The sequence below is a fragment of the Mustelus asterias genome, chromosome 10, assembly GCF_964213995.1.
Source record: "Mustelus asterias chromosome 10, sMusAst1.hap1.1, whole genome shotgun sequence".
Classification (NCBI taxonomy): Eukaryota; Metazoa; Chordata; class Chondrichthyes; order Carcharhiniformes; family Triakidae; genus Mustelus; species Mustelus asterias.
Window position 1 is genome coordinate 85,562,846 of NC_135810.1, and position 23,379 is coordinate 85,586,224.

At 39.2% G+C, this 23,379-nt stretch overlaps 2 protein-coding genes across 7 annotated transcripts in view; one reads left to right on the forward strand and one right to left on the reverse strand.

Annotated features, from left to right (window-relative positions):
- The window catches only part of ift88 (intraflagellar transport 88 homolog), a 72,861-nt gene extending 60,877 nt beyond the window's left edge, over positions 1–11,984 (forward strand). Inside the window, exons 20-26 of the mRNA XM_078222116.1 lie at positions 2,883–2,998; positions 4,667–4,719; positions 6,678–6,743; positions 8,216–8,322; positions 8,912–8,972; positions 10,838–10,951; positions 11,429–11,984. Of these exons, the coding sequence (XP_078078242.1) occupies positions 2,883–2,998; positions 4,667–4,719; positions 6,678–6,743; positions 8,216–8,322; positions 8,912–8,972; positions 10,838–10,951; positions 11,429–11,550 (639 nt within the window). The 3' untranslated portion in view covers positions 11,551–11,984. The remainder of the gene's footprint in view (positions 1–2,882; positions 2,999–4,666; positions 4,720–6,677; positions 6,744–8,215; positions 8,323–8,911; positions 8,973–10,837; positions 10,952–11,428) is intronic.
- On the reverse strand, positions 540–23,350 carry eef1akmt1 (EEF1A lysine methyltransferase 1). Of its 6 annotated transcripts, XM_078222120.1 has the most exons (8): positions 23,293–23,335; positions 18,179–18,336; positions 16,694–16,776; positions 14,942–15,222; positions 13,372–13,489; positions 8,535–8,655; positions 4,601–4,788; positions 540–1,093 (listed from the first exon to the last, which is right to left on the reverse strand). In XM_078222120.1, the coding sequence occupies exons 2-6, from the start codon at positions 18,317–18,319 to the stop codon at positions 8,616–8,618; spliced, it is 663 nt and encodes a 220-aa protein (XP_078078246.1). In that variant the 5' UTR covers positions 18,320–18,336; positions 23,293–23,335; the 3' UTR covers positions 540–1,093; positions 4,601–4,788; positions 8,535–8,615. The 6 variants fall into 6 exon arrangements, with proteins under 6 accessions (XP_078078246.1, XP_078078243.1, XP_078078247.1 ...); XM_078222117.1 differs by lacking the exon at positions 8,535–8,655 and having other exon boundaries at positions 541–1,093; XM_078222121.1 differs by lacking the exons at positions 540–1,093; positions 4,601–4,788; positions 8,535–8,655 and having other exon boundaries at positions 13,155–13,489; positions 23,293–23,350.
- Between the last annotated feature and the right edge of the window lie 29 nt (positions 23,351–23,379).

Sequence of the window (23,379 nt, forward strand, 5' to 3'; positions counted from 1 at the left end):
CAGATCTAACTGAGGATTCAAGTTCTCTTTGTGTAGAGAGCCTGTGCTTCTGACCCTGATTCCCTCTGATGCAGAAGCCCCTGTTTAGGGACTGACTGAGGTTCTGCTCTAAACAAAGCACCACTCCTCCCCTGCCAGAAATAACCAGTGTAAAAATTTGCGGTTCCCCCAGATAAAAGATTATACATGCCCCGTCTCCAGGGATTCTGCCAATCTCTCACCAATGTTTTGGCAGCAAATTAGGAGAACCGCGTGACTGGTGAGGACAGCAAATGCAGATTATTAGATAAGTGTGTAACAAAAAAGAAAATGAGAGAAATTTGACCATTCAACCAGAACAGAAAGGTGGGTGACAAAGACTCTATACGTTTAGAACCAGCATGCATCCTTGTTAGCAACTTGAATACGAGTATAACAACATTTTGAAAATTGCTATCTGTGCTGTCCTCCGAAATGATCTCCTAAAGCCATTTCACCTTGCTATCTCTGTTAGGATCCCTTTAGAGACTGATCATTTTTAAAGGAATTGCACAAGAATTCAAGTTTAAAACTTTTATTCAAACAAACCAATAACAATCTTGAATAAGCGTTACTTGGTTGGTAACTAATACTCCAAATTGCAGAGAAGATAACCTTTAACGTATAAATGTCATTGATAATCCCATGCCACATACTGTATTTACCTTGCAGCAAATTCTCAACAGAATTGTAGGGTGGGATTTTCCAGCCGGGCTCGCCCCAAGACCAGAAAATCCCACCCGAGGTCAATGGACCTTTGCATGGTCCATGCCCACACCCCCTCCCTGTGGCGGGAGGGATGGGAAAATTCCGCCCGTAGTCTTTAAAGGCAACAGTCCATTGTCATTCCCCGTTTCCAATTGTTTCTCTTCTCTCTGTTTCAATGAGCGGTGACATCCGGTGACTGCCGAAAATCGTCTCCCTTAATACTTAGAGTTCCTGAACCAACGTTCAGCTGTTAGGCTCACTGCAGTGATTTCTTCTCTCAGCCTTGCCAGGGATATCTTCTACCATTCTTAAATAGCTGCTGGTTCTTTCTCTTTGACAAGTGGGCAAGCTTTCCACAGCATTCTGCCTTGTAACGAACAGAGAAAATAGTTTGTGTTTTTCTCCAGACCGCAGTGACTGCCTTTCCTGTCTAATGCCCGCTCGCTCTCTCTCACTGTCTGTCGGGTCCAGGGATTTTTAAACAGACTGCCTGGGGATCAGTCAGTGCACACAGGACAACACAGCTGCCCCTCTCTTTGTGTTCAGGTGTGAAATATGGCATGTGGGTTCAGTAAGTCTTAACCTGGGCCCCTGTCTAATGGTAACCATTACCTACCTGTTTCTGGGCAAAGTTCAATACAACTTCGCACCCACCCCCTTTTTCTGTTTTTCTTCAATTAAAAGAGATAACTTAAACCTAACCATCTTTTAAAACCTCACATAATAACACTTCTCAAAAAGCTCCCAAGAAAAACTCTATGATCCATGATCCACAGTTTCTTCATACCTACAGCCCCTCTTCAATGTTGTTTCGATCTGTTCCCAGTTCTCTGTTTTAAAAATTCTAAAGCAAAGACGATCTTTCACATGAGTGAATATTATAAATATGTTTGTGATTAAGTTTTTGGTACATTTTATAATTAAAATAAAAGTGGAAACCTAATTAAATGGAATAATATTGGAATGATGAATTTGATACATTTTTTCTCTACTTTCCAGTATTAAGTTCTGCTTAAAAAATAAACTTGGTAATATTGCAGTTTTATATATAAATTGAATATTCCTTCACATACGAAATCTTAAAATGAATGTGCATCTTCAGCTAGAAATTGGAAATGTAGTATAATAACAGTAAGAAAAAGAATTGTGATGGAAACTCAACACATACTTATATGTTCAGCCATTCTGCCTTCCAAAGACCAGTTGTGGAAGGCATTGCTGATGCAGTTCTTCAAGTGCTAGTAACCTGCCCTGACCATACAAATAACCTCATCCCCAAAATGTGGAATGGGGTCTCCAGTCTATGCTTAGAATAGGCATGAATGCTTTATTCTATTTGCATTAATAGAGCAGACCTCCAGAAATGTAGTATTACTCTATTCCAAACAATTTATGCCTTTCAGTGAACTTAGGCTGTTAACGTATCTTAATATTTAATTGAAATTAAATTGCTTTCCTTTTACTATGTCACCTGATCCCTTAAATTCCATCTTAGTAGGTAGAATCCTTTATCCTCTTTCTATGTTCTTTTAAACAAACTTGACATCTAATTTAGCATGTTTAGTGAATACTTTTGAGGAAGAATGTTAATTTTGTACAGTACATTACATTCGTAGTTTAATTGTATGGTTTTAAAGATGTAACAACCTGCATTCATGGGGGACACAGTAGTATAGTGGTAATGTCACTGGATTAGTAATCCAGAATCCCAGGCTAATGCCCTGGGGACATGGGTTCAAATCCCGCCATGACAGTGGTGAAATTTAAATTCAATTAATTAATAAATCTGGAATTGAAAGTTAGTATCGGAAATGGTGGCCCAATTGTTTAAAAGCCTATCTGGTTCACTCAGGGAAGGAAACTGCTGCCTTTACCTGGTCTGCCCTGGTCTCCAGATCCACAGCAATGTGGCTGACTCTTATCTGCTCCCTGAAATGGCCTGGTAAGACACTCAGTTCAAGAGCAGTTAGGATGGATGGCAAATGGATAAGCAACACCCACATCCCATCACAGGATTTTTAAAAATCATGAAATTCAAGCTTGTGCTCTTGAGGGAATTAAACAAAAATCTTGCTGGAAAATAAATAAGATAAACTTAAAATAAACATATAATGCTATCTTTCTAATCTCTTGTTTTGTTTCTGTTGTTTTGTCAGTCATTTAGGTATTTCCCATCAAACATCGAGGGCATTGAATGGCTTGGAGCCTATTATATTGACACACAGTTCTGTGAAAAAGCTATTCAATACTTTGAAAGAGCAGCACTTATCCAGTAAGAAATATTTTGTCTTTGACATTGTGTGTTATATTTCATATTAGGCATTACAAGAGATGGCCATTCAGGAAAGTGCTGAATTCTCTGACTATCTCACATGGAAACTAATGGTTTTCAAAAGTGATCTGTTACGCCTATCTAAAAAGCTTTGATGTAACACCTTATCTGAAAAACCTCTGATAATACAGCAATTTCCCCAGAACTATTCTGAAGTGTCAGTATAGATAATGCACTCATTTCCTGGAATGGTTCTTGGACCAACAACTTTCTGATGCAGAAAGGGGAGTGTCACCAATGACGCAGTCAAACGCAGTCATTACTCAGATGCTGAAAGCATTAGAGCCAAGGCTCATTTTCTCCCTAACTGACACTCACACACACACATGCACATGATGGAAAGCCTGAGAATGAGAACACTGACTTATATTTAAATTATTTTTGCTTCTTACCATACAGACACTGATCTTTCTGAATATGTTACTTCCTGTGCCATTAGGAGAAGGTTATTCAATAAGTTCAGTTTAAAAATCCACCAAGCTTTTTGCTTCAGTATGAAGATGCTGTGTTAAGATTTTATTGTTAATGCGCACAGTGCTAAGTTCAGGAGTTCCTGTATAGAGCCTAGAGTCATGCGTTTTAGTTAGATGGCAATTATTTGATGTTGTGCATGGGTTCTCATCGATACATCGAAAACATATGTTGTATATTGTAAACTGTCCCAGCAGAGATTTACCACTTAGAAACCCACCAGACATTACCATTTATTTAATGCTGAATTTCCGATTTATATGGTTTGTTTGTTTTTAGCAATTGTTAAATATTTTTGTGGTGCACACAGTACCAAACAGGGTTAGGAAGGTGTTCGTATATGTACCTCCCATGTAGTGAGTCCTCGATGTTAGTCAAGGAATTACGTGAAGTATCAAGTAAAGCATTAAAATCATTGGGAGAGAAGGAAAATCAGATGGTAAGTCATCCCTACTCTCCCCTGCATTTTGCATTATTCAACAGATGAAGATAAGAAGTAACCCATCTGGTTCACTAATGTCCTTTAGGGAAGGAAATCTGGTGTCCTTACCTGGTCTGGCCTACATGTGACTCCAGAGCCACAGCAATGTGGTTGACTCTTAACTGCCCTTGGGCAACTAGGGATGGACAATAAATGCTGGTCAGCCAGCGACGCACGTGTTCCATGAACGAATAAAAAAAAACAATGGTTTCCTCCCACAGTCCAAAGATGTGCGGGTTAGGTTGATTGGCCATGCTAAATTTGCCCTTAGTGTCCTGAGATGCGTAGGTTAGAGGGATTAGTGGGTAAATATGTAGGGATATGGGGTAGGGCCTGGGTGGGATTGTGGCCGGTGCAGACTCGATGGGCCGAATGGCCTCTTTCTGTGCTATAGGGTTTCTATGATTCTATGCCTGAAAAATGGTGACATCGGTGTGCCCTTGTATAAGGTGATATAAACTGAAAGGGGTGGTGGAAAAATACAATACAGTAGGTTTAAGAAATGAAGTGTGGAAAAAAATACTTAAAACCTTGAACAGCAAGCGGTTATAATTTAAAGCAATGCATAAGTAATTAATACTTATTTTCACCTGATTCTGCAGTCACCAGATGAGGGTATTGAAAAACACCCACTTAAAAATGTATTTTTAATGCAGGCCTACTCAAGTCAAATGGCAATTAATGGTGGCTAGCTGTTATAGAAGAAGTGGTAAGTTAAACATCAGATTGTTGTTTATATTGTCCAGCTTCAAAACATTTCTGTCTCAAACTTGGATACCTGAAACAAAAATGTATGTTAGAAATAATGTTTAATTTTACTCTTAACATCATGTTGAATAGTAAAACTTACAAAGAATTAAAGTAATACTTGGGGATTGATTTATATAATACTGATGTAATGGGTACAATAGTAGTAGTTATATCACTAAATTTGTAATCCAGAGACACAAGTTCAAATAGACCGGAAGATCAACAATATAAGTTTCCTGCCAAACTGCATTCTAAATCCACACCTCTGCCCCCTGTCTGGTGATATCACCTGACCATCACTTCAGGGTGCTGCTACCATGTGGAGTAATAGTTGGTAGGGGTATGAGAACCAGGAATTGGGGGAAAGGTCCAGGATGGAGATGGGGGTGCGCTGCTACTGGTGCACCTATAGGGTATTCATTATCCTATACCTGGGGCGGCATGGTGGCACAGTGGTTAGCCCTGCTGCCTCACAGCGCCAGGGACCCAGGTTCGATTCCCAGTTTGGGTCACTGTCAGTATGGCGTTTGCATGTTCTCCCTGTGTCTGCGTGGGTTTCCTCCGGGTGCTCTGGTTTCTTCCCACAGTCCAAAAGATGTGCTGGTTAGGTCGATTTGCCGTGCTAAATTCTCCCTCCGTGTACCCGAACAGGTGCTGGAGTGTGGTGACTAGGAGATTTTCACAGTAACTTCATTGCAGTGTTAATATAAGCCTCTAGTGTCACTAATAAATAATATTTAAACTTTTGTCTAAGTTGCTCCTGATTTTGTTTTGAACTATACTTTTCAGAAGTTTCACTAGCACTGAAGTCAAACTGACTAGTCTGTATTTGCCAGCTTTATCGTTGCACCCCTTTTTGAACAAAGGTGTGACGTTCACAATTCTTAAGTCCTCTGGAACCACCTTTATGTCTAAGGCAAACTTTTTTGCCACAGGAGGTGCTCATGTAAATGGAGGAAACAGTGGGGAAAAATGGTGTAACCCATCAAAAGAATAAACTTATTTTATTTTAAAAGATGCTGATAGCTACCTTTCTTTTAAGTTCATTTATAGGCACATGTGGGTCACCTTTAGAGGTTCAAGATGTTATGTTATTTTGCACATCCTTATGTAATGCTAATTTACTGTCTGCAAAATTACAGCGACTTGCATTTATATAGCATCTTTAATGTAGTAACATACCCCCAAGAGCTTCAGAGCAGCAATATCACACAAACTTTGACATTGAGTTACAAAGGAAATAATTAGGCCAGATTATCAAAGGCTTTGTTTAAAAAGTAGTTTTTAAGGAGCTTCTTAGAATGATAGAATTCCTACAGTGCAGAAGAGGCCATTTGGCCAATAAGTCTGCACTAACTCTCCGACTGAGTATCTTACCCAGGCCCCCTCCCCCAGCTTATCCCTGTAACCCCACACATTTACCATGGCTAATCCATCTAACCTACACATCTTGGGACACTAAAGGACAATTTAGCATGGCCAATGCACTTAACCCACACATCTTTGGACTGTAGGAGGAAACCAAAGCACCCGGAGGAAACCCACACAGACACGGGGAGAATGTGCAGAAAGAGAAGAGAACTGGAATGAACTGGGGAGGGGATTCCAGAGCTTGGGGCTTAGCCAGCTGAAGGTATAGCTGCCAATGGTAGGGTCAAAAAAATTGGAGATGCCAAGGAGGTCAAAATTGGAGGAATGGAGAATTCTTGCAGGGCTGAAGGATGTTGCAGAGAGCAGAGGGAAAAGCTTTGAAAATAAGGATAGATCGTATTTGACATTTTATTGTGCTCAATATTTTGGCCAGATAGAAGATTCATAGTAGTTTTAACCCAACCCATGTTTTTGTGTTCATTTTACGAAATTGTTAATTTCTACATTTATAAAGTAGTCAAATTATATTTAACTTTATTAATACAGGTAACTATCAAAAGGCATTGGAAACATACAAAGACATTCATCGGAAATTTCCCGAAAATGTTGAATGTAAGAGATATTCTCAAAATAATCAAATGATGGTTATAGGATCTGTTTTCATTTCAAAATATCTTTACTGTGTTGAAAAATGTGTGAATGCTTGTGAGGTTTTCTGATTGGAGATTTCACTGTACCTAATTTTTATAGTGTACATTTTTTGTGGCTATAACTTAGTAAATATGAATGCATAAATTGCACATTTGATTCCCCATTTGTTAGCTTCCAACAAACCTTTGTAAATTGTTTTAATGTAGACTAAAACTGCATTGAGGCAATTTTTGTGATAATCAGGCAATTGGTTGGCAGTCTGTCTGCGAGATCCACCTGATGACCTTAGTAGTGCAATATTATTATCAGTAGCAAGCTATCACTGCTGTACAATTGCTTATATGCAGTTTTTTGATCGGTGTTGGGGGTGGGAAGGGAGGGAGGCAGGGCAGCCTCTCCTCTGTGGAACTGAACTGGGAGAAGCACTTCAGAGAGTGGTTATGGGCGGCTTTTTGTGGGCCAGAAGAATATCCCTGCTCCTTGGCACAAAGCATTTGCAGAGCTGTTATTTCTCTTTATTTTGGGAGCAAACTGATCCCTTGTTAAAACTGGTTTAGCCACTCAGTGCTCAGTTCTATTGGGCAGAGTTTTAGTTCATCAGTGCTCTAAAAGCATCTTAAGACATTAATTTAAACATTTTAATGAGACCTGTTCTAGCATAAATGTTGGCTGCCTATTGAAATTGCTTAGGATAAGTCTCTGGCACAAAGTTAGTGCAGCATTCCCTCCACTGTTTCATTTCTGCAGAAAGATGGAAATTTTTCCATGGACTTTGTAATAACATTGGTGTGTCATCTTAGGAAGACGGTGGCGTTGTGGTAATGTCACTGGACTAGTAATCCTGAGGTCCAGGCTGATGCTCTGGGGACATGGATTCAAATCCTTCATGGAATCCTCCTTGGAATTTAAATTCAATGAATGAAAGCTGGAATTGAAAGCTCGTCTTAGTAATTATGAAACTATTATTGTTGTCATAAAAACCCATCTGGTTCATTCATGCCCTTTAGGGAAGGAAATCTGCCATCTTTACCTGGCCTACATATGTCTCCGGATCCACAGCAAAATGGTTGACTCCTAACTGTCCTCTGAAATGGCCTAGTAAACCACTCCATTCCAGACAATTAGGCAAGAACAACAAATGCTGGCTCACCTGATGAAGGGGCAGCACTCTGAAAGCTCATGCTACCAAATAAACCTGTTGGACTTTAACCTGGTATTGTGAGACCTCTTACTGGGCCTCATCAGTGATACCACTTCTCATGAAATAATTTTTTAATATCTGCATATTAAGAAATTTACACTAACTTTGTTTTAATATAGTTTTTCAGATGAAAGTCTACTTTGAGAAATCCTTTGCTGCTCTGTGATTAATTTTAAGCCCCAGTGCAACAATGTGTGTTGATTTTGTTCGCCTTTAATGACTCTTTGTTCAGGTCTACGCTTTCTAGTTCGCCTTTGTACAGATATGGGACTGAAAGAAGTTCAGGAATATGCCACAAGACTGAAGAAAGTTGAAAAAATGAAAGAGTTAAGAGAACAGGTAAGGAAGGACTACATAGAATAAAGACAAACTTTTCAATATAGCACGCTAAGAAAAATTCCTCTCCTGCACTGGTGTAATATTTCTGCTTTTCACACCCCCAACTATCTCAAACGTTCTGAGACCAATTTGTTAGCTATTTTTTACCTGTACCTGTTAAGAACAAGGTTGATGCTGCCTTTGGAAAAATAACTTCCAGATCCTTTCCTTACCTGATGCTGTGAATTATGTTCCAAGGGAAAAGCTGTCTCGTATGCTGGATGCCAGGAGTTTATTTGTTTGCTGAACAGATGCTAGGGACAGGCAATGGAGGTGCTGCAGAGGCACTCCATCCTAGTAGGAGACAATCGCTAAATCAGTTGATCAGTAAAAGGTGCAGATAAACAGGTGCAAAGAAGGTTTTTTAATTATTTCATGGGATGTGGTCATTGTCCAGGCACTACCCAACACATAACTATCTACATTGAGTTGAGCTGAAGTTTTAGACCACTTCAATATAAAAATGTTTGGCAATAAAAAACAGGCATTTTCCTTCCAAGTCTTTTTTACAATGAAACAATATTTACTTGTACTTTTGTTTTTTAAACAGCGTGTAAAGTCCGGCAGAGATAGCAGTGCACGTGGGCGCAGAGAAGGCAGTGCTGGTAGCGGTAGGTGGACCAGAATATCTTTAACACAGTGAAAATTATTCTCAATTAAGTTAAATAGTTTAAAAAAAAATTTAAATCTATGTGGTGATAAAATTTCTTTGTCAATTTCAGCAGAAAAGTGAGTTTCGAGTGGTGAAATGTTGCCTTTATTCATGCTTATTTTTTCACTATAGTGAAGACAAGAATTGCACCTGAATCATTCTATTTCAGTAGAGGTTACAGGTTTGTAAGGTGCTGTTAAAGGAACCTTGGTGAGTTGCTGAAATGCAATTTGTAGATGATACACACTGATGGCAATGAAGGGGGTGAATGTTTAATGTGGTGGATGGGGTCTTGATTGAGTGGCCTGCTTTGTCCTGTTTGGTTTCGAGCTTCTTGAGCTTTATTGGGACTACACTGATGCAGCCATGTAAAGAGTATTCCATCATTCTCCTGACTTGTGCCTTGTAGATGTTTATGTTAGTTGGCACAGAATTCCCAGCCTTTGAACTGCTCTTGGAACCACAGTATTTATACGGCTGGCCCAGTCAGTTTTTGGTCAATGGAGAGCTCCTGAGTGTAACCGATAACAACTTTGTATTGGATGTAATGTGACCCATGGGAACAAGATGTAAGGGTCAACTGACCCAGTAAACCATGGAACCAATTACAGAGTGATGTATTAGTCAGCTGACCTGCTGATTCACTATAAATAAGGAACTATGTAGAATTGTGGGGAGCTTGGAGTGGCCCAGGGCGAGGCCCCAAGTTTGGAGTAATGATGCTTCTTTATTAAACCCTTTCCTTGATTTATAAGTTGGAGGAAGTTTTGTTGTATTTTCATTACCTGCATTTTGAAGAGTTCCTTCTGAAGAAACACTGAGGATGTTGATGGTATGGAATTCAGTGATGGATATGACATTCAATGTTATGGGGAGATGGTTAGAGTCTCTCTTATTGGAGTAGGTCATTGTCTGGCACTTAAGTGGCAAGTAACATTCATGCCACATTATCAACCCCAGCCTGGATATTGTCCAGGTCTTAGTGTATGAAGGCTTGGACTGCTTTAGTATCGGAGAAGAAAATGGTACTGATGAACACTGTGCAATCATCAGCAAACACTTCTACTTCTGACCTTATGTTGGAGGGAGTATTCTTGATGAAGCCACTGGAGGTAGTTGGACCTAAGACACTACCCTGAGGAACTCCTGCCACCATGCCCTGTGGCTAAAACGATTGGCCTTTAAAAAGCACAACCATCCTCCTTTACAGTAGGTATGAGTCCAACCAGTGGAGAAATTTCCTCCTGATTCTGATTGCCGTGATCATTTTGCCACCTTAGTAATTCTAACAGTTCTGTATTTAGTGTTACCTGGCTAGTGGTGGAGAATGCTCTGTTGATAATCTTTCAAAACGATAGGTGTTATCTTGTTTACTTGTTTGACTTCTTCGTATATTATCTTTAGTCAGCCCTGACTATCTGATTTTTGAAAGTACAACATTCAGACAGTGAGAAAGTTGCAGTTGAAAGCTGTAGAATAATCTCTTGACATGTAATCCTTATGAACCTCAGCATAAGGTCTTCTGTTCCTTCCATATTATTACTCCAAGTGATAGCAATTATTCTTGAGCAGTGGCGCAAAATGCATAATATCAGATTAGCTGTCCACTATACATAGAACATAATAATCAATTCTATTTACTGCAGTGGAATTGAACATTTAGATGCTACATATAACAAGCAGCTGACCCAATACCACTCATTTTCTGCACCGCCTGATTCTAATTTCTACCCTCAGTCTATTGATGCACCTACTTAAGATTGTTGCATTGATTCGCATTTTTGTGATCATAATTCCATCTCTGCCTCTCTTGCATTATTTCAGAAAATGGACAAAGTAACTACGTTACTAGTGCCAAAGGAGAACGGATGAGTGCCAAATTGAAGTCGCTGCCTGGGGTTAATGATCCTTATGAAACCAGCAACAATAAAGATATAGGCAAGTACACGGCTCTTTTTCTTTGTTAGGAGACTGGTGATGCAGAAAATAATATTGCATTGTATAATGATCATTAGGCAAAGGGAATAAATAATTCTATATTTCCCATATCTTAAGAGAATAGCAGGAGTTTCATAATAATTAAAGAAAGTTTTTTGCCATTCTGGGGAAAATTGCCCCATGTATCTCTCATCTTAAAAACAAGCTGTGATGTTATTATACATTACAGTGGTTCTCAAACGCTTTTATCCGCTAACTGTGGGCAGGCGAAAGACCTCATGAACCACCTATACAAAAACAGATGCTGCAAATTTGAATTTGTCAAGATGTTTTGAGCAAATTTTTGACTGGTAATGATTTCAAACATCCATGAGAATCAGCTAACAAGTATTCATGAATGATTACATTGATCTATAATGATTTAGTAAAATGTGCGAGCTTTGAAATAAATGTTTTCATTGTTCTCTATAATAATAGATGCTTCATATGTGGATCCACTTGGACCGCAGATAGAACGTCCCAGAACTGCAGCTCGAAAACGAGTTGATGAAGATGAATTTGCAGATGAAGAACTAGGAGATGATTTGTTACCAGAATAATGACTTCCAGGTCAAATAAACCAAAGAAATGTCACTATCATAGTTGATGTATGATTTTTTGTTGCTTTGATAATGTATACATTAAATGTATTTTATTTGTTTTAGTGTATCCACTTATTTATTACATTGTAATTTAAAAATTACTTGTAAATATAAAACTTGTATATTTTTAATATTTGTAATATGTTAAAGCAATGATAGTTCTGTGGTTCATTAAAATGTGTTTAAAGGTAGACCGATATCACTAATAATCTTTAATAATTCATTTATAAATAAAGATATTTGAATATTTAGGATTGAATGCAGTGATCATTTGTTTATCTTTTGCCTTTATAATCACATTTTGTAGTTTTTCTGAATGGTAGTTTAAATATTTAATAAAGTATATGTAACTACTTTTGTAAATAAATTGCAGCAGTCAATGCCTTCCTTCTAAACTCGAATTATTCTAGTAACTCAATATAACAAAATGGATTGTTGCTAACTGAACTGCTAAACTGCATTTATTCAGTGTATTTGCTTTTTTTCCCCTCACCGTATCAGTTGTCTAATGGAGTTATGACGAGGGGCAATTTCCCCCTGGGATTCTTGGCCTTTGGGAAAAGATATTGACTATCTAGCTGATCTATGCCCCTCATTATTTTATAGACCTCTATAAGATCACCCCTCAGCCTCCTACGCACCAGAGAAAAAAAGTCCCAGTCTATCTAGCTTCTCCTTATAACTCAAACCATCAAGTCCTGGTAGCATCCTAATAAATCTTTTCTGCACTCTTTCTATAATAGGGTGACCAGAACTGTACCAAGTATTCCAAGTGTGGCCTTACCAATGTCTTGTACAACTTCAACAAGACGTCCCCAACTCCTGTATTCAATGTTCTGACCAATGAAACCAAGCATGCTGAATGCCTTCTTCACCACTCTGTCCACCTGTGACTCCACTTTCAAGGAGCTATGAACATGTACCCCTTCCCCAACACCCTACCATTAACTAAGTCCTGCCCTCGTTCAATTGACCAAAATGCATCACCTCGCATTTATCTAAATTAAACTCCATCTGCCATTCGTCAGCCCACTGGCCCAATTGATCAAGATCCCGTTGCAATCAGGGATAACTTTCTTCACTGTCCACTGTGCCACCAATTTTGGTGTCATCTGCAAACTTACTAACCATGCCTCCTATATTCTCATCCAAGTCACATGAGGAGGGTTTAGAAAGAACAGTTGATGAATCAAATTCTTACAGCAATCTTTTTCCTCACTTTTGTGTCAGCAACTAGGAATATGGTGATAAGAACACTATTCAATCCTATACTAAGCAAGAACTGTAGTTTGAAGTTTCCCATGTCCATGATTTTTAATTGCGCATATTTTTAAAAAGATCCAGCACAGCATTATAATTCATAAAATAGAGCCACAAGTTTTGTTGCTGTGTTTGTGTGACAGCACTGATGCAATGTGGATATAGCAAGTCATTCAAATGGGATAGATCAAATGTTAGCAGAGAAATGAATGCAGTAAGCTCTAAGCAAATCTGGGAGTTATAGAAGTTTAACTGATGGTTGCATTGAAGCTGCTGAATGAATTGACAACTGGCCAGATATATCAGTTGATATGTTTTCAAAATATTTATTTGTGGAATAAATTGCTAACAGCACAAATCTGGGTTGTGAGCTAACTTAATAATACATTATGACAGGCCATGTATCAATATTTAGGGCATAACCTCAGAATTTGTTTAAAAATAGGGTATTTCCAATTAATGTACAACACAGCCATTAATTTTCCATTCTTAAATACTTAAATGGAGTCCAAATCTAACCTGGACTCGTAGTTTATGTAACAACGAAATTCATTTGCTAAATTCCTATTGTGTTCTGGGAGAAATTTGCACATTTTCACTGAAAGTAACTTTGCTGCTAGGTCCTCCATAATTGCACCTGAAATAGAGAAATTCAAGTATTATTATAAATAACTACTTACCCAAGTGACAGTCCTGAGCCTAGACCCTACAGTCATCTTAAGCTCTGTGTTCTGCACACTCATCTTTTCTGGTCTAATGGGTGATTTATTTCCCCTTCACCATGTGTCCAAGCGTTCGGCTTTAAAAATTTTGATAAACTATTTAATTGCTGAAAGCATCAAAGCTGAGTGGGAATCCTGGCTAATCTCTCCCATTTTCTAACTGTGGGCCACAACCTAACTGAAGCATTCTCAACGCAACCCCAGATGACATCAGTTAAGACCAGCTAAATAAACAAAGACAGAGACAGCAGGGTGAAATCTGGGACTTTTCTGTTCTTGGCACACTACTGACTCATTCAACCATTAACTTATAAAGTTTATATTTATATAATGCATTTCAAATAATGAAACATCACAAAGCACTTCTGAGAAGGATCATTTACATCTGAAACTTTAACTCTGTTTTTCTCCACTGATGTTGCTCGACCTGCTGAGTTCATCCAGCATTTTTTGTTTTTATTATTTCTTAGAATTAACTGTGAACACTGCACAGGAACTCGGGAGAGGTTAAAGGTGACCAATAGCTTAATTAAAGATGTAAGTTTCCAGAAGATTTTAGAAAGTGGGGTGGGATGACGTTTAAGAGTTCTCGAGTGCAAAGAATGGCTGAAGGCTTGGACTCTCATAGTGAAGGGAAAAGAGGAGGGGGAATAAATCAACCATTAGACCAGTAAAGACGAGAGGACAGAACAGAGAGCTTAAGATAACTGCAGAGATCAAGTACAACAAATCAACAAAAGCATTTCAGATTAAAAGTTCAGAAAGTAGGGGAGCAGCAAACTCATTACTACTCCTGACATAGCCTTCAACATTCGACATTGAACCAGGACTGGTCTCCTGGCTTGATGATGATCAAGATGTGAAGGATGTGCTGTTGTATCCTATTCCTGATGGTACCATTGAAGCACTGTGAACCAGGTGTTTGGCTATTAAACCTGCCCCACTTAGCAAGGTGGTAGTGCCATACTACCCATTGCAGGATGTCCTCGTAGTGAAGATAAAAGTTGAACTTTGCAAGGAATGTGGTCACTTCTACCAACTCTGTTGTGGTCTATTGGATTTCTGTGTTATTCTACGCTTGTGTCTCTCCTAAAGTTGCTGTCGGTTACAGTGGAGTAATCTCACCGTAATTTGTACCACAAAATCCAGGCCACTACCTTATCTTAAAAAAAATGCAGGAATCAACAACTAATGAGTTGCTTTACTGTAAATCTGATCTACAACACTGTCTGTAGACTCATCAAAAGAGTGCAATCAATAAACTTATATACATATTCCTTCATTATCCAACTTTCATTTATCATTAACTGCTAAAAGTTGGTGAATGATTTTCTATGGACACAACAGACTGAACGATGTCCACATACCAGTACAAAGAAGAATCTTCCCTTTTGATAGATATTTGACTGTTAGCGCTATTTTGCTGAGACACTCTTCTGAAAGGTAGGGTGGGTCGACTATCACCATATCACAACTGTGAGGTTGGAGATCGTCATGTAAATTCATTGGGTAGTTATAGTCGTAGAAAACAAACTCCTTTCCATAAACTGAAAACCGCCTGTCATACTCCAACAAAATAGCAGTGAACTCTCCATTCCCAAGCTGCTTCAGTTTCTGATAGATACTTGGGGTACTGATGCAGGCTATTCTGAAATAGAAATTACATGAATAAATAACAATACTTCAATATTTCACTTCTATATACGACTTGACATTTTGAGCTTCCAATCATAAGGTGCTACAGAGAGTTTGGAATTCTTTAATTCATATTTTTAGGAGTTTCACCAGTGACCCAGACAAATAGAAAGAAAAGTGGCACTTATAGAAGTACCAGCTTTTCTTCAAATGGTTCTATTTTTCTGATGTTTCTGGTGCTGCAATGAATGCTGCTCTGGGTCACTGAGTAGTGGTAGCACACTGCTTCACCTCAAATTATGTTCCTCCACTCAGCTTGAAGAATGGAATGGTTGGGTTTCCAAGATTTGGTGGGAAGTTTCACCCAAGTACATATCAAATGTGGCTGAGGCTGCAAAAACCTGGAAGGAATTTGCATGCCTAGGCTCAGATGGTTCTGAAGATTATTAGACCTGAGTATAGTACTGAGCCATAAAAACCAGGAAGGGCCTATGTGTAGATTCGAGTTAGGCAGTTTCAGCTAGGCTGACCTCATTTGGGTCTATGTCCCAATCCTGATCATAAGCCCGCAAACTCTTCTAAAAATGTGGACACTGGGTGGGGACAAGAATGAGCTCTGCTGTGCTGTCAATCGCAGTCAAATACTTCAACCAAACTCAATTTGCCCAGACTATAACAATATGCATTGTTTGCACACAGATGACACAGTTACTTCTGTTTGAATCATTTTGCTTTGAAAATATTTCTTCCCTTTTTTGCTGTTGACACCAATTCTTTGTTGTTGTCTGGTTCTATCAACCATGATATCCAATAGTACCCTAATCAAGTTGTTATTCTTCAGCATGAGCCTCAGTGACGAGTGTTGGCAGGATTACCTGATGGAGACATCAGATTTAATCCCAATCCTGCCCTCACTCAATATCAGCATTTCCAACACTGGGGTCTGGATAGGGATCAGCATAATTTTCATCTCTTTAAATCATAGATGCTGCGTCAATGGGACAGCACGGTGGCACAGTGGTTAGCACTGCTGCCTCACAACGCCAAGGACCCAAGTTTGATTCTGGCCTCCGGTCACTGTGTGGAGTTTGCATGTTCTCACCATGTCTGCGTGGGTTTCCCGCCAGGTGCTCTGGTTTCCTCCCACATTCCAAAGATCTGCAGGTTAGGTGGATTAGCCATGGTAAGTATGCAGAGTTACAGGGATTGGGAGGGAGGGTGGGCCTCAGTGGGATGTTCTTTCAGAGAGTTGGTACAGACTCAATGAGCTAAATGGTCTCCTGCTGCACTGCAGGGATCCTATAGATCTTTGCTTCATTCTGGCTGAGATCAACTATTTGCACACAGTATCAGGAATTGTATACAAAAGTTTCCTAATTCACATGTCTCAGCTACTTCTTGCAAGAACTTAAGTTTGCTTCTTCATTTAAATAAGGTACCTGAGAAACATTAAGTTACCTGTACAGCTGAAAGAATATATATACCTGCCGTCACTTCCTGCAGCTTCAATTGCTTCCTGGGCCAGCCGTAGAGCTGTTTCATCACTGTACCAAAACTGGCTTAATTGCTAGAAAAATAATTTCAGAAATTTAGCAACATTACTGGTCAGTAGCCTTATTTAAAAGTTGTATTATGCAGTAAAAAATCAACATCCTAAACTATAATTCTGTGCAAACGTCCCAATATCCACAACGATATTCAAATTATGATCAAAGTTGGGCGTATCAGCTAAAGATATTCTATGAAATCATATCCAAAGAAGTTAACTTAAAACAAAAACTATCAAGAAAAGAAAATCATCTCAGTATGTGTGCAAAAGAAAATGTTCAGAAGAATTTGCAAAACTCGCTACATTGTACAGACAGCAGTCACAGAATTATACTGCCATTCACCCCATTGCTTCTTGATGGCCCTTTGTCTTCCCACAGAACCCTGCACACGTTTCCTTTTTTAAGCAAACATTTAATTTCCTTTTGAATGTTACAACTGAACCTGACTTCACCACCCTTAGGTGATGTTCTCTCGGTCATAACAACTCAAGAGTACAAACATTCTTCACTACATCCTGGATTTCTTTTGCCAATGATTATAAATCTGTCTTCTCTGGTTACCAATTCTCCAGCCCCTGAAAACAGTTTCTCCCTCCCTACTCATAATTTTAAAAATCTCTATTAATTATCTCCTTAGGAATTTCACAGTAACTTCATTGCAGTGTTAATGTAAGCCTTACTTGTGACTAATAAATAAAACTTTTTTAAAAACTTAACTTAAATATTTTCCCGAGTTAGCGAAGCAGTGATTCCTGATCTCTTAGCACCAGTATTTGGAAATTACTGGGCTATGGCTCAGCCATTGAAACAATCGTTACAAATGAAAAAAGCAAGACACTTTAAAATGAGCTTCATGTTCCTCCGAGTATTTATTTTCTGAGCAAACAATACTGTTTTAGTGGCACAGAGCTGGTAGCTTTAAGAGATCTTTGGAAAATAAACATTTAGAGAAATGGGGAGACTTATTTTAATGTTTAGTAAGGCTCAGGATATTTTATTTTGAACGCAAGTAATTGTTTAAAGAATTTTTATTTTGATGAAGGTCCTGGAGAATTTTAACACTTATCAACTTTATCCACTAAAAGTTAGCATCAAACATACTTAGGTAAATGGTTGCACACAGAGTAAAGTTTACTCTGATTCCCAACAATTTACTCTGATTCCCAACAATCTGTCAGATATCTCTGAGAGATATCGACAACAGTTATCCTAGGAGGCCACCATAAGTGAGGCTATAATTAGTATAGATTAAAAAGCATTTTGTGCTTTGCACTATTCAGCAGCCTGTCATTATACTTAAACAAAATCCTACTGACAACAGTCTGCCAAGCTACTAAGCCAGAAAACGCTACCTAAACAATATGGCTCCAGCTATATTTCAGAAATAAATAGCCAAACACAAAACAGTCAGTATTTTACCCAGTCTTCTTCAATGGACCCAACAATATAATTATTGAATCCTGCATATTGCTTCTTCTGTTGATCCAGCTGGAATTCTTGCAGGGCAGCCAAAGCATAAACTGACAACTGAGTGTCATTATCATTATCACTGTCACTCATTCTGACAGCAAATTATCCTGGAACAAATCAAAAGGATGTATAATATCCATCAAGTAATACATTTTAACAAATTCCCAACTTCCCTTCCTGGCTCCAATGTTAGGTGATATAGTTATTGGTTCTCCCTCCTCAGGTTCTGTCCCTCTCTCCTTTAAATCTGCCATCATCACCTCTCACCTCAAAAAAAAAACAACCCCTGACCCTGCCATCACTGCTTCATTTCCAACTTCCCTTTCCCCTCCAAACTCCTTGAATGTGTAAAGTTTTTAATTTTAAATGTGTTGTTGCTTCCTAAATTTCTCAGGTTTGAATCCATCCAATCAGTTTCCTGTCCAGCTGCTGTACCAAAATAGCTCATATCAAGCTCACACATTAAATCCTTTGTGACTGTGATAAAGGTAAACTATCCTTCTCAATATATCGGCAGTTTTTGACATGGTTAATAACCTCCTGCAATGCCTCTACACCTCTGTCCAGCTGAGCGTGACTGCATCCACTTGGCTCCATTATTGTTTATGTAATCATAGCCAGAGTATTACCCGCAAGGGTTTCTCTCCCTGCTCCCACATCATTACCTCTGGTGTCCCCCAAGGGTCTACTCTTTGGTCCCTTCCTATTTTTTATATACATGCTTTTCCTTGGTACATCATCCAAAAAAGTATTTGTTTTCATATGGCATCCTGCTCTACCTCACGAGCACCTGTCTCGACTCCTCCATCATCACAACATAACAAATAGAAGCAGGAATGGACCACATCGCTCATCAAGCCTGCCCCACTGTTCAATATGATCATGGCTGGCCTTGGACTTCAACTCCACTTTCCCGCCTGGTTTCCTTATCCCTTGATTTCCTGAGAGACCAAGAATTGTCCATCTCGGTCTTAAATATATTCAACAATGGCACGCCTCCCCACATTACACTGCATCTGCCAATTGCTACCCACTCACTTAACCAGTCTATATCTTTTTGCAACCTCTTTGCGCACTCCTCACAAATTGCATTCCCACTTAGCTTCATATCATCAGCAAAGTTAGATACATTACCCTCTGTCTCTTCATCTAAGTCAGTAATATTGTTTGTAAACAGCTGAGGCTCCAGCGCTGATCCTTGTGGCACTCCACAAGTCACAGCCTGCCAACTTTATCCCTACTCTCTGCTTTCTGCCCATTAACCAATCCTCTATCCATGTGAATATATTACCCCCCCCCCCCCCCCCCCCCCAACTCCATGAGCCTTTATCTTGCCTTTAAACCTGCTATATGGCAACTTATCAAATGTTTTTTGGAAATCCAAGTATACTACATGGCTCCCCTTTATCTACCCTATTAGTTCCATCCTCAAAAAACTTTAATAAATTTGTTAAACCTTTTGTAAAACAATGTTGACTTGTTTTAATCATGTTGTGCTTTACTAAACGCACTGTTAAGACTTCCTTAATAATAGATTCCAGCATTTTCCTCACAATTGATATCAGGGTAAATGGCCGGTAGTTCCCGGTTTCTTTCTCCCTCATTTCTTGAATAGAAGTTTACTAACTTCTAATCTGGTGGGACCTTTACAGAATCTAAGGAATTTTGGAACCATAGCCAGCGCATCCTGCAACACTATCTCGACAGCTACCACTTTTAGAACCTTAGGATGGTTATTCTGCCCTTGGGATTTGTGGGATTTTAGTCCCTTGCATTTCTTCAGTACATTTTCTCTGCCGATGTTAATTACCTTAATTTCCTTACATTTATTAGCCCCTAGGTTACCCTCTATTTCTGCTACCTAACTTGTGACTTCTACTATGAAGACAGACAAAAGATATTTGTCCAATGTCTCTGTTTCTATGGGACCAAGGTTAATTTTAGCTACTCTTTTCCTTTTCACAGATGTTTAAAAGCTCCTACAAACTGTTTTTTCATATTCCTGGTTAGTTTACTCTTGTATTCTAATTTTATTCTTACCAACTTTTTGAAGGCCCTTTGCTTATTTTTCAAACATTTCCAACCCTCCAACTTATGACTATGGCTTGTAACATTATAAGCCATTTCTTTAAATTTTCTACTATCCTAACCTCCTCAGTAGGCCACCTGAATTTTTGTTTCTTAATAGAATGTATTTTTCTTGAACATTTTGAATTATTTCTGTAAATATTTCCCACTGTTTATTTATTGCCATCACTTTTAGTTTATTTGCCTTATCAACCTCAGCCAGCTCTCGCCTCATACCTATGTAATTTGCTTTAAGATTTTTGTTGGTGACTGGAGTATGCCTTTTCAATGGTAATGTGAAATTCCAATTGCATTATGATCACTATTTCTCATTGAATATTTTACTAATTAGCCCCGTCTCATTACACAATGCTAGATCTAAAATAGTTCCAATCCCTTGCTGGTTTCACAACATACAGCTCCAGGAAACCATCATGAAAACAGTCCGTAAACTCATATTCCAAGCCACCATTGCAAATCTGGTTAGGACATTCTCTATGAAGACTAAACTCCCCAATAACTATCACATTGCCTTTGTTATAAATTCCAATAATTTATTGTTTAATGCTCTGTCCAACAGTATAACTACCATTGGGGCTGGGTCTATAAACTGCCTCTACCAGCATTATCTCACCTTGCTATTCCTAAACCTCACCAATACCGATTTTACTTCTTGATTCACTGAGCCAGGATCTTTTCTCACTGATGTACTATAAGATCCTTTACAATCAGGGGTAACTCCCCTCCTTTGCCATTCTGTTATCTTTTATGTCCCCTGAAATATTTATTACCCAACCTTGGTCACCTTATAACCAATTCTGTAATGGAAATTAGATCTAAACCATTTACTTCTATTTGTGCCATTGGTGCATCTATCTTATTGCCGCTAAGTTATCAGAATGCTAATCAGGCATCCAGTACTGGATGAGCAGAAATTTCCTCCAATTAAATATTGGGAAGACCACATTTATTGTCTTTGATCTCAGCTACAAGCTCTGTTCTCTGGCCACTGACTCCCTCTCCGTGGCAAGTTTCTAAGGCTGTTTGCATATTTGATCCCAAGAAGAAATCCAACCACATCAGCAAGACCACCTATTTTCACCGAGGAATAGGAAGGAACAGGAGTAAAACCATTTAGCTCCGGAACTACTACTTTGTCCCTTTCTCTCTCACAGCTCTGGTTTTGCTGATGTTTCTCTTCTTGTATCGACTTCTTCTCATTGTGGGCAAAACCACTCTCTCATTGATTAATTGAGGTGGAATCCAAGTTGCTCTCCAATCAAAAGCAATGGAATCAAGAGAGAGAACATATCGAAGGACAGTGAAATTTATGATTCGATGTGTTTGTTCTACCATTCAATGGAATCATGGTTGATCTGCAACCTAACTCCATTTATGCACCTTTGCCTCATATCCCTCTTTAACGTCATCCAATTATGTGCCTGTCACTGAAATCCTCATTCGTGTCATTGATTTTATATCCAACATACTTCAGGCTAGCCTCCCATATTCTTCCCTCTACAAACTTGAGTTCACCTAAAACTATGTCCTCACTCACAGTGACCTTTCAACCCTGTGCTCACTAATCTACATTGGCTCCGTTAAGCAATTTTACAACTCTGATCCTACTTTTTAAATCCCTCCCTGGCCTTGACCCTCCATAACTCTGTAAACTTATCCTTCCCAACATTCCACTGTGCCTATCTAATTCTGCCTTCTTGAACTTCCCCAATTTTAACTGCTCCACCATTGGGTGGCCATGCCTTCAGTTGCTTAGCTTGGGATTCCTTCCTGAATCTTCTCTTTCTGTCATAGTCTGAAATTGTTGAACTCAATGTTGAGTCCAGAAGACTGTAAAGTCCATACCAGAAGATGAGCCACTGTTCCTCATGCTTTTACTGAGCTTAACTGGAACACTGCAGCAGGCTGAGGATAGCAATGTGTCCCCCATTATGATTTTAGGTTTTTTTTGCCATTTGCCAGTCTGAGTCATGTCTTTTTGCTTTTGGACAGAGCGGTTCATTATTTTGCCATTCACAATTATATCCCCACCATCTATCCTTTCCTTTTTGTTCTCCTCACCTTTTAATGACATAACACCCATTGTATTTCTACTTTTCTGCAGTTCTCAAATTGTATATTCCACTCGGAACATTAGCTCGGTTTCCCTCTCCACAGATGTTGCCAAAACTGACAGTATTTCCAGCACTTGATGTTTTTATTTCAAAGTTCCACCATCTGTGATATATTGCTTTAATGTTGGTAGCCATGCAAATCTTGATTTACATCACTAAACCAGTTGGATGGACTAAGCTCCAGATAGACACTCCCTCCCTCTGGATGTTTCACTACACGTTAAGGAGTTTTTTTTCTTCAAAAAAAACAGAAAATGCTGGAAACACTCAGCCAGTCAGGCAACGCCTGTGGCAGGAGCAAAACAGCTGTTTAATTGCAATGTCCCTTTCATCAGAACTGGAGGATTGGGGTTGCGCCAGTTTAAAAGAGGGTTTTGTACTTGCTCTATGGGTAGCACAGTGTTTAGCACTGCTGCCTCACAGCGCCAGGGACCTGGGTTCGATTCCCAGCTTGGGTTACTGTGTGTGGAGTTTGCACCTTCTCCCCGTGTCTGCGTGGGTTTCCTTCGGGTGCTCCGGTTTCCTCCCACAGTCCGAAAGTTGTGCTGGTTAGGTGCATTGGCCGTGCTAAATTCTCCCTCAGAGTAGCTGAACAGGCGCCGGACTGTGGCAACTAGGGGATTTTCACAGTAACTTCATTGCAGTGTTAATATAAACCTTGTGATAATAATAAGAAAAGCTTCCAGTTCAACTCTGATCCTGTGGCCAGAGCAGCTGAGCATTTCCAGCACTCTCTGTGTCCATCCCACACTATAACAAACTGAGACACGACTCCTACCACCTCGCCGCCTTTATTCAATTCACAATTAAACCCCCAGCAACAGAGGAGCGAGTCCAAAAGCTGGAGCAGCTCATACTCACACATCACCGTGCACTGACCTTTCCCCTCTGACATCCGACCCACTACACGGTGGTAGAGGAAGTGACGCGATGACGCACGCAACGTTA